Raw genomic sequence first — 12071 nt, 5'->3', positions numbered from 1 at the left:
TGCCAACCAGAGAGTCCACCCAGGCTTCCAGCCGGGCGCCCACGAGCCCCGCGTTCCTCTTGGCCTGGTCCACGCGCGCAGCACTGATGGGGATATTCAGGACAGGGTTCAAGCCCTGGAAGCTCTGCTCCATGTACGCGTTCTTTGGAGGCCCGCTGTGGTACTTGATGGCTTCCTCTGGAAATAGAGAAATAAACCCAAAAGTCAGTGCGTTAAAAAAAAACCCCAAACGTTCAGGATCTAATGAAAAGGCAGAAGTTAGCGGGGCACTACAGTGTGCTTCACCAGCACTGAGGAGGCTGCGCCCCGAGGATGACTGGCTGTGCTCACCTCCAGCCCCATACTCCAGACAATGGCTCCTCACACCCCCTACCAGCTCCACTCACCAGGATGCCGACCCTGCGGGTGCTGAGGCAGCAGGGCGAAGCTGAGGCTGAAAGCAGCCTTGTCCGTATCACCATCCCGTACCACCCGTGTCCCAGGGCTGCAGGACACCCAGACACATCACAGACCTGGTCTGCACAGCACAGCAAAAAGGCAGGCCCGGCCTGCTCAACAGGCTGTTGAGCTCCTGTCTGTGCCTGCGGCCTGCCCAACATGCAGCTCTTTCTCAGGAGAAACCCATTCTGCGTTCAGGAGAAGATAATATTGCCTCTTTCCCCGAACAAGCCGCCTTTCCCAGGCAGCCCTGTGCAGCCCGGTTACCCCTGTGGACACCCAGGGAAGGCTGTGCCTCGAAATTAGGGAACAGTTCAAGGACTCTTGGAATGAGAAGGTTGCCGGCCCTCGTCAGACCTTCGAGTGCTATCAGTGATGTGTCTAGGAGGAAGCGCCAAGATCTCAGCCTGGGTTTTTTTCCTAAACTGATGAACCTTGCACTGCTGTGGAAAATCCACAACATTTAGTAGCGCAATCTGCCTCCAAAACCCATTCCTGGCACTGGAAAGACACTACCACGGCCTTGGAAGACTGGACCCCTAATGACAGCCCCAGCACCATTCCTGCAGTGCTCCAGCCTCACTGGGAAAGTACTCTCTAATAACGATAGCATTTCAAGCTCTTGTGCTGAATAATGGATCACAACCATGTCTTAATGACATTTTTCTTTGCACTTTGCTTGCTTTCCTTACAGTAACTCTTCTACGTTGGCAAAATGCAGTACATTGCCCCAGATCGGTAATATTGCAGTAAAAATCACTGACGGGCTGTGATAATGCCTTCAAAGACCTTGATTTGGACACTGCAGGACAGAACGCTGTCCCCTAAGGCTGGCTGACTTCTTCAGGTCTGAGAGTGGGCCAAGGTGCTGCTCCTAAAACCTGTATGGGACCCTCCAAAATGTTCACTGCGTGCCTCTGGGGAGGAAATTTCCAACCATTCCTTTCTGTTCTCCGTTGACTTCCCCAGCATCGTCGCTCTGGCAGCGTGGAGGATATGTTTAGCTCTGCCAACACACACACTGTCTAGAGCACAAAATGGGCCCATTCAAGGCGCTCCGGGCTAGGAAAGCCACCACGCTCGAATAGCGCTCAGAGGCCAGGAATTACATATTCACGGCTACAATTCCTTCCACATGTCCTTGCGCCCGCCCTGCAGCCCGACACTGAGTCCTTTCTTCCACGCAGAGGACAGTATCTCGGGCGCTGCCGATACCTCAGTGCATTTATGTAGAGGGAAAAGAGACATTTAACTGCACCTTTGCTGTTACATTTGCAAGATCTTTAATATCAAATACTGCGCGAGTCCATTACTTCAAATCCCCAACTCAATTAGTTCGGCACATCCCCATCACCATTATACATCGCTTAACTGCTCCTGCATTCATCTAAACCCCCGTTTTTCTTTTAAATGGCAGATATCCACAATAACCTCGAGTCCAAATGCGTTTATTCCACGCACACGTGTCAGAAGTGCGCTCTGTCGGAGCACTGCAGTTTAAGAAACAGAACAAGTACACATGATTAAATTTCCTCTTTTGGAAGCAATTAAATATGGAAGTCTGTTTGTCAACATATTAATTAAATAGGAACATTCTGAGTAAAAATCCCCAAACAAATAAGAGTTGGCATTACTCGCAGGATCATCTGATTGAAACAGGCAATTCACAGAACTTGTTGAATTAAAGCCTGTCGTGCATGTGTGCAGCGCACAGAACAAGGGAGACCTTTTTTCAAACAAATAACAGGATGAAACGGAACTCGCTATTCTGTCGGGCTCAGCCTCGCTCTTGTCCCAGCCATCAGGACTTGGTGGGTTATCAGGACCGGAAGGAACATAACCCACAGGAACCGTAGGAGCCAGTGCTGGTGATGCAGCAGGAGGTCGTCTTTTTCTCTGAGGCTGCAACCCTCCTTTAAGATCTGCAGGCTCATTTTGCTAAAGTAAGGTTGATAACCTCAGCACCTTCAGCAAATTTAGATTCCTCCACTCTGCTATTGCTGTAATTGTGTCCGATGTCGTGCTTCTCACACCAACACACCCCTCTTAGGGCCTACACCAGCAAGTGACTGCTGTGCTCTGCTCCACGGCTGGCCGCGCTGCCGGCAAGTACAGCCGCAATACCGCCAAGTGGGGAGGTTTAGATTGGATATCAGGAAGAAATTCTTCCCGGAGAGGGTGGGGAGGCACTGGGACAGGTTGCCCAGAGAAGCTGTGGATGCCCCATCCCTGGAAGTGTCCAAGGCCAGGCTGGATGAGGCTTGGAGCAACCTGGTCTAGTGGAAGGTGTCCCTGCCCCATGGCAGGGGGGTTGGAACTGGATGATCTGTAAGGTCCCTTCCAACTCAAACCATTCCGTGATTCTATAAATACTGCTTTAATTTACTGAAGGTAAACTGTTTTCCAAAGCCACACACACACAAGTATCAGCAGACAGGAAAGGAAAAGGCTGTTGAGGACAGTACAAAGGGAACGAAATGCTCTGGTTTTCAGCGTGTCTGAAGGGCTACCACTGTCCACAGTGAAAACATGCTTCTCCGATGGGAGACGGGTGATGAAACCGACATGGTATTGGTAGGGACTGCTTGGCCCTACAGCAAAAAGGACACACTGAGCTAGATGCCTGCCTGCCCTACAGAGATGGGTTACAGCAATCTGAGTGCAGAGCCACGTACACTAATCAATAGGAAACGCTGAGCATTCGACCCAGAACCCTCTCCTGGAGTCGCCAAGCCTTTGTCAAAAAGCTCACAGGAGAAAGTAAGGAAGATGCTGCTCATCCAAGCTATGGCAGATGTGGAATATTCCTCTTTGCATCAAAGGAAAACCAAAAGAGAGATAAAGACGACCCTACAACTTACTGGGCTGGCACGGGAGCGGGACAGTGCGGATCCCAAGCCCTGAAACACCGTACGAAAGGAAGCTAGCACTGCCGGGCATGCTTTTAAAGCACTGACACTTCAGTCATGAAAAAGTAACACAGACTTCCCCCTACGGGACGTGTGTTTAGACATTGAAATCTGCACAATTAGAGCAACCAGTTCAAAATTAGTTGAGTTGCAGATACTAAGCTGGATTTTTTTTTTTTGCCAGCAAACAAATCCACATAGCCCTTTGACTTCAACAGAACATGTATCGCTGGAAAATACATTCCACTGACTCTACGCTTTAAAAATACGAGCTCTTTTCCCCCCATTTTTGTTTGCTCTTCACACTGGGAAGTCACCTCATTTCTCAACAGACTTTTCTTAGTATAACTCCTCTGGACTAAATGCACAGCCTGTAGGCAGCCAGAGAGGCTGGGATTTCAGCATTTTTGTGTGGGTTTGTTCTTCATTTTGCAAAAAAAGCAAATGAGTTTAGTCAGAGAGTGGGCTAAGGAATTAAAAATGTGGTTACCTCGGTACACATTAAGGCGCTAGACCTGTGGTTTTTTTAAGGCAAGACAGAATGTACAGCTTTATTTCCCTACTTGAATTGTGCTGAAACCCTCTGGCAAAGAGGTAATTTTTTATTGACATTTTGTTTGTTTTCTCTTGGAGCAAACAAGACAGTGCTGCATTTGCTCACTGTGAAGCTAATCGACTCCTTGTCAACTGGATCTGAACTAAATTTCAAAGCAGATCCCTGTCTCCAGGGTTTTTCTCAGAGTGACGATTCCAGGGCATGTCTATTCTTCTGCAGCTGCGCACTTGCCTGCTGCTCTTCCTGCATTTATCAAGAACATGTCATGTTACCTCTGGTTAATTTAAAGAAATCACAGCAGTTCTGACACTAGTTGCCACCCACTTTATAATCCGTATGGATGCAATTAGAATTGATTGAGCCACTGCAAACAACCAACGGCAAAACAAAGGTTTTCCAGTATATACTTAATTAAGATGATCTATAAATATGGATTAGGTTAAAAGGCCTTTGAGATGCATGTGTGCACTGCAGTATGTCTGCTAATGCCTCAAGCCTTGGAAGGAGGCAGCCGGAGCAGCGGGCACAGGGACCAGGAGCTGGCGCGTAAGGGTCCCTGTCCCGTCGCGGAACAGCAGAGATGAGAAGCCCCAGGGCCGGGGCATGCGATCAAGCTAGGAACCGAACATGAAAGGTCTCTCTTAAGGAGAAGGAGGAGGCTCTTCTTCACTGGCCTCCTTGTTTGAAGGAAGAAGGGTTTTATTTATTCATTTATTTATTTATATTCAATGCAGTGTTTGGTATCAGCTTGAGGTTTGGGGCTTTTTCTGCCCCAGAAGTGAATCTGCCCACTGGCTCACAGTAACCTATTTAGCTTTAATGAAACAGGGACTATACATTAAACACTGACAACTCATTATAGTCACTCCAGCTGGGAGATCGCTGTGGAAGCTTTGCCATGAATATAAACTCAAATTTAAAAATGAAATTGCTTTGGCTTTTCCTCTGCCCCTCTCCGTGCCCCTGGGAGACGTGTGTGATCACACTTGGCATGACTGCTTCACACAGACTTTGTAGAGCATGGATGGGTGGGAAAGTGGGATGATGGGGATTCAGAGCCAACCTCTACTGAATTCGCTGTTTTCCTAGGAACTGAAATCTGCTTGGTAGCTTGGATTACAGCCTGTGAACTGCCAACTAAGTGCTCTGAATTATACCTGTTGTTTGGCTCTGCCTCTCCAGTCCCTGCGCTGGGGACTTGGGCACCTGGCCTTCAGCCTCTGAACTGCACTTAAATTCCAGCTTCCTGAAGCAGACAGCAAGAACCCCCCATTCCTACTACCAGTGCTCACAATCTTCTACTGATCTTCTCCTGTTCTGTCTCCTCCACACGTTACGTTCCCTCTCTGTCTCTGCCCAGTTTAACTCTGGGTTGTCCTGCTGGTCCTTGGCAGCCTCCCGCATCCTTCCCGTAAGCCTGGAGTCCTTGGCTTTCACACACTCAGCCATATGGCGAGAGACTCCGAATCACTGTTTAGAGGCAGAATAAAACAGAATCTGGCTGTGCAGGATGTCAGGGGAAGGAGACACTGGTGGAGCACGTGAACCTGATTTCTCTGAATGATTGATCTCACAAATTCACTTGAACATTTCCTTTCCTTTTCTTTTTTCCTTTCTCCAACCAGGCAAACACTTGAAGGCACTCTTGAGCCAGAGGATCTGCTGAAGGCAGAGCTGATCAGTGACACAGCTCACACTGGAGAAAACAGACACAGATTCGGATGACTGGAGAGGGCAGAGAAGCAAGGAAGAATAAATAACATCAGATTCTAGACTTTCCACCGAAATAGCTTTGGGACCCTCATTTACAGTGGAAACATCCCAAACCTCCCAGCACACTGAGTAATTCCATGTACGAACTGATCTCTACCTCTTACAGGTTTTGAAAAGGTCAATGAATCTGTGTTTATGAGTCTGCGTTTTTAAAACAATCTACATCTGTCAGTTATGCACATCTAGACACAACATCAAAGAAATCACCTGCTCTTGATTTCCCCTTCTGGTGTTACTTGCATGCCCACTCCAGGCTCAAATTAAATAAATGGGAATGGAAAATGAATAAATTACCTGCATATGCTGTTTTTATAAACTACTAAACAAAACATCCTTGCTGGTAGCTGTCCCATGATTTTTTTTTTTTTTTAAATTTTCAGTTGTAATCATGAATTTTGGGAGTCATGATGCAGGAACGAACATGTTCTGCTCTGATTATTCGAAAGAGCAGCAAGTGGCTCCCAAGGAAACCGAAAGCAACTTTGCCTTGTTGAAGCGATGTGTAGGTAGGAAATGGTTTAGGAAATTTAGTGATTGTTGTCATGTTCATGCTCTCACTATACAAGATTTTAGTGGCTGCTGCCAGATGTGTGCAAACACCTGTTAGAATGACACAGACAAAGCACACACAAGACCACAGACAGATTTTTATGTACGTAACTATGTGGACTCCAGCTTCCACATCCGCAGTACACGAGACGGGGCCAAGTCATTCTCAAGCAAATGACGAGCAAAGTGGTATGAAATGTACTGGCCACTCCAAAATCTTCTGGAGTAGCAAATGACTTCCCAGGCTAATCTTGCTGGCAAAAACTATAGCTTTTCTTTTTTTTTTGGGGAGGAGCCGGGGGGAAGGTGGGGTAAGATGGTTGGAAGAACCAAATGCTCAAAGAAATCCCTAATAAAACATATTCCTCTCTTCTGCTGACAAATCCTGGCTAAGTCTGATGTATGTTTCATTTTCAGTGTTAAGACAAGAAAATAATACTGTCCCTTCATTTTAGAAGGTTTTTGGCAGTTTTCACATTATTTACAACACTAACAGAAATTATTCTTTTAGAAGTTCTAATTCTTCTGTCATACTCTCACGGTGCTTTTATTTGGCAGAGAAAAATATATTTAAATAATAAAGTGGTGACAAACTGACAAAAGCTGGAAATCAAAGCTAAATGACAATTGCCTGCACAGAGCACAATAGTGTCACTGAGACAGAAAGCCTTAAAAATCCCAAACCACAGGAATTTGCATTGTAAATACTATTCTAACTACAGTGGAGTGTCACTATCTGCCCCTGTAATTAATTTTCTTCTTTACCTTCATGCCTCAGACATCTGGAGATTATACATCACACCACCAGTAGCAAATCAATCCTGAGGCTTTTTTCCTAGGGAATATTGTTCCCAAGCTTTGTATTTCCTTCCTATAGTAGATTCTAGTTACCATATGAATGAACAGGGCCCCTTAACGAAAAATAAGAGGTCTTCTCCCAGTACATCAATATGGAGTAACTCCATAATTTGAGTGGAATTATTCTAGATTCAGAATAATTTGGACAAAATGGAGTTTTGCCTTTACACCATAAAGTGTGAGCTCAGGGCTGAAGTCTGAGACACACCAAACTCTCCGCAGGGCTCTCACATTATAGGGAAAAGAAGCAAGGCTGCTGGCTACACGCCACATTTTCCATGCAATTTATGCCTTAACTGTCATATTAGCAAAGAACGTGGAATTCATTAATTTCAGGAGACGAGTCAGTAACAGCTGCGTTTGGAAGTAGGTTGCCTCAAACTTTAAAAATGTATTCCTTCCACACGTGGCATTTCTTCGCAATTTATCACTGCCTATTAGCTAATAACAGCAGCAGGTTGTTGGCTGTTTAGTTTCTGCTTAAGAAACGATGCCACCAAATGTCAGAAGGAGAAATCAGGAAGTTAGCTCTTCTGCTGAGAAACGTGAAGAATCAAGCTCCTGTTGAGCGAGACAAGGGCTGTATTAGCTCTCAGCAGTTGTCTGGTGGTGTTTGCATTACAGAAGCAGCACGTTACGCTGGAAGGTACATGCCTGACTCAGTTTATTTGCTGCCTTGTCAGGAAGAAGAACTTCTGAAAACTTAATAGGATCATTCATGTATCTAGCAACTTTAAGATGTCTAAACATGAATATTAATACTGGACAGATGGAAGCACTTGAGCACATTAAGAAGAATGGTAAAGATATTCATAGCAACAAACTTGTTTTGATCTCACTGAATAAGAAAACAGAGTGTGGCTACAACACGTTCCCTCTTCTCCCACCCCGGGTCCACAGCCCCGGCTGAAGCCTCGAGCACTCACACGGTGCCTGTGCCAGGGCAAACGGCTGCCGGCTGCAGGCACTGGCAGCCCGAGGATGACCTCTGTGTCTGGATGGCTGAGGGCTGCTGTGGCAGGGAAGAAAATGGTTTCTTTCTAAAAAATGCCAGTGTGGGTCTGACAGCGTACTTATCGGGATCGCCGCATCCACAGGTATTTCTGTAAGGCAACTGTTTGGCCTCTGCTGAGCGGGTTTGGGCAGGTATCAGGCAAGAGTGAACGCCTGGACCTGACAACATGCTAGCTGAGCTCCGGCCTAGGGCAATTTTGTCTAATTCAGCATTTTATCTGTTAACGCTTTTATTGTTAAACCTCTGGACATTACCAAGATTGCAGGCTAAAAATCTGTAACTCTATGAGCAAATGTGAATGAAAAGCAGCAGAGAACGGTTCATTTTTCTTTCTGTTTCTAAACGATGCCTTTTACGACAGCTGAGAGTCTGAAGTTCTCTGGATTCCGAACTTTGCATATTTTAAAGATACAAATAGCCTTTTGTTCAAAGTGGTTGTGTTTTACGGACTGGCTACAGACACTTCTGCTTGTCTTAGTGCCACAGTTTCTTCTGATTTAGTATCTATAAAACTCCTTTCTTTTCTCCTTTTCCAATACAGTGCTACTTAATTTTTAACAGCAGCATTTACAGTGACTACAGACACAATAACTGTGTTACTTCTGTACCAAATAATAAAACTTACCTTGTTTGATAGGCTGCCGGTTAGAGAAGGTGAGAGGAGTAACAAGGAATTTGGTTTCAGCTACCTGTACCCAGTGGTGCAGAATTTTTATTGTCCAGACACCGGGTCGCAGGGGCAAATTCAAAGGTGGCTTGTAGTGAGTGAATTCAGCGCTGGATTCAATAAGAATATCATATGTTGCTGCAATTACGTTAACAGGATCCACCCAAATGACAGTGACGGTGACGTTGGGGCCTTTTCCCCACTTCTGCATGCCAACCGGCTCATCTGTTGGCCCAAGGAGTCCGCCGAAATTCCGGAAAAGCCTTTCCTTGGCGTCCCATTCAGTGCCAATCTGAAATTGAAGACCACAATGCTGTTACTGTCATCTCTGTAAAGTCTCTTAAGACCCTTATGTCAAAAAAGGGCTCTCAAGACACACAAATCGTATTTCATGACATGAATTACGTGTACATATAAAGGCTGATGGCAACACGACCTATAATCGTAACGTGTACACAAATCGTGGGACAGCCTTGAAAGCCAGGCTTGGGTTTTTCTGTCCAATTGTCCACTTTTGATTGATCCAAGGGTTTTCTGTTCATGAAGAGTGACGTAACAGTCTATAGCAGCTCTCCTCTTCCTCCACATGGAAGCAGTCAATAAAGAACCAAACCTGAACATAGGCTATGTGTAGAAAAAAATGTGACCCATCATTCTCCTGGGGCATGGAAATGTATGATACATTTGAGAGGTGGACCCTGCGGTAGAGACCCACTCAGTTACTGCTAAGGGCAAGGAAGAGGTTTTTGCTGACTTTAGGACAAGTTACATCAGGTCCTTTACTACAACCTATTCATGAGATGCTGTCTCCTCATCCTCTCCTCTTGCCTGACATGGTAACTGACTATTTCTGGTAAACTCTTTTCTAACTGTCGTAACAGTGAGATTGCTTTATCTATTCACTAACTAACAGTAAAGCAGCTGATTCACAATCTAGTGTAAATATTTAATGGACCTTTCTTTTTCCTAGCAGCTTTCATATTTCACTGCTCTTTATATGAATTTTAATGGTTCACCCATAACCCACGGGATGATACAAACTTACAAGCTGTTGCCATTAACACTTGTACACTACTGAAAATAAGCATCTCTAAACAGACAGCATGAAAATGTAGTAGTTGGTGTTCTTAGGCCAACTGAAAGACATTTTACTATGCCAGCACTAAATCTAGCATGCACTTATGCAGCTGACCATTAACAGACGACTACCATCAATTCTTAAGAAGGCAACCTGGTGGACCGCAGTACCGAAGGCTGCCTATTTGCTTTTGGAGGAAGTGCCCACCTCACTTGCCCCGTGAGGTCCCGTTCCCATGATCGCAAATCAAACGTGACCAATATCAAGCACTAAAAGATTTGAGGGACCCCATTTGAATGCCCTGGCTCCTTCTGGCAAGCAGGCACCTGACGTCATTCCTTGGAGACACACACAGATATTCTGGCCAACCTGGTACTGAAACCGCTCAGAGTCCTTCAGGCCTTTTTTGGGCCTTGAGGTCCAAACAAACAGTGTAGATGACCTAAGAGTTGATTTGCTCCCCCTACGGAAACCATGGAATTCTCTCAAGCGGTCTCCCGAGGCCCACGTACACACAGACAGGATCCTCACTTTCAGCATATGTGGATATTGAAGATTTCCCCAACACAGAGCTGTCCTGGTCCCTGATCTTCACCTCACACGGGCATGGTCAGAACCTGCTTCCCTGAAAGTGTAATTGTAGCTCATTTACTTCAGAGATCTTTCTTCTAGATTTCATCTCATTTGATAAGTGGTTCCAGTATAATGCCAGAATGCCCCCAAAATCCACAGAGCGTAACAACTACCTGATGCCTACTACCACTGATACCCGAACTGGAAATTGTCCAATCCCTTCTAAATTTAAATTCTAAATAAGTTCTAAATTCTAAAGTGACTTCTGTCACTGTGGTTGGCAGACAACTTACAGGAGATCCGAAAGCAAAAAGGAACAAGGCCAGTAGAATAAAAACCTACCATCCTAAATCCACCTGTCATCATACAAATTCCTCCCACTGGGCTATGACACTGCAGAATATGAGACAAAATAAGCCTTTCACTACTCTCCAATCAACACAGCAGAATCGCTGGAATTTCAGAGGTATTTCACCTAGCACACCAGCTAATCAAACCAGACAGCGTAGCCCAGATATCAGACCCAAGCATCGACTGCCTCGAGGAGCTGTCAGTGCATACTCTCCTGACAAGACCGACTGAATATGTATGGAAATAAGCTGAGAAAGAAAATTTCCTGACCAAATCTTATTATCTACTCTGCCAGCCTTCACTGAGTGTGGCCATGTCACACCTACCAGAACTCAAGAGACCTGGAAATAATAAAGCCACAACAGGTGAAACTAATCTCCACCCTCCCTGGGTAACAAAAAACGTAGAAGGATGCTCTTTCCACCACATTCAGTATTTCTTACTGAAGAAAGCTTGCGTCATCCTCAAAAATAACCATTCATCCCTGACATACAACTATTTCTTCCTCTTTAGTCTATCATCCCTGGGAAAAGAAATCAGAAAGTTACAAACCCCATGCTCCAACCTCCAGGTGACACTGCTCAGCACCCAGGCTGCACAAAGGATGCTGGGATATGTTCACAGCAACACAGGTTTATTAGGGTAGAAGAGAAGAGCGAAGGTTGCTTTTGGGGAAAAACTAACAAAGTAGCTTTTATGCAGGCATGTCATTGGGTTCCCTAACGTAAACCAAAAATCACATCCAAAGGGCAGGAGAAGAGGGGGAGGAAGGGTCAATTCTCATGCTGGTGGCAATCGCTTCCCACGAGAGCCTGTCCCAATACCACTGGCAGGGTGTGCAGGTCTGTGCAAACAACAGCACAAAAACAGCAAGGAGGAAATACTGCTGCAGAGCAGGCCCTCAGCACCACCAAGGCAAGGCACCGGGGCACCCTGCAACAGCCTGCACGCCCCAGAGCCGGGGCTCAGCGCAGCACAGGGCACCGACACCACCTGGGGCTGCGCGCCATGGGCACCGCAGGGCAGGGGGCTGCACACAGGGATTGACAGGATCTGCCCTTTATTATAGCAGGGGACATACTTTCCCACTCTGCCCAGCTTACACTACAAGCTGGTTTGGGAAGCACAGTATTTTAAAGGGCATTTTACTCGAAGCACCAGTTAGAGTTCCATACCTCTCCCCTTGAACTCTACACAGCTGAGCTCCCAGTGCCGAGACGTCTGATTGTACAAGCCAAGAGATACTATAGTGCTATAATATTTTTCACACCCCCTTAAAACACTGTAAGTAGGCTTTCATTTCA

At 45.9% G+C, this 12071-nt stretch overlaps 1 protein-coding gene across 1 annotated transcript in view; it reads right to left on the bottom strand.

Annotated features, from left to right (window-relative positions):
- XYLT1 (xylosyltransferase I) overlaps positions 1 to 12071 on the bottom strand; it is a gene marked incomplete at its 5' end in the record, with an annotated part of 35975 nt that overhangs the window by 171 nt on the left and 23733 nt on the right. Inside the window, 2 exons of the mRNA XM_010157618.1 lie at positions 3 to 177; positions 8724 to 9057. Coding sequence (XP_010155920.1) covers positions 3 to 177; positions 8724 to 9057 — 509 coding nt within the window. The remainder of the gene's footprint in view (positions 1 to 2; positions 178 to 8723; positions 9058 to 12071) is intronic.

The sequence above is a fragment of the Eurypyga helias genome, unplaced genomic scaffold (assembly GCF_000690775.1).
Source record: "Eurypyga helias isolate BGI_N326 unplaced genomic scaffold, ASM69077v1 scaffold27688, whole genome shotgun sequence".
NCBI lineage: Eukaryota > Metazoa > Chordata > Aves > Eurypygiformes > Eurypygidae > Eurypyga > Eurypyga helias.
Note: the sequence above shows the minus strand (reverse complement) of the source record. Positions and strands in the feature narration are given on the sequence as shown.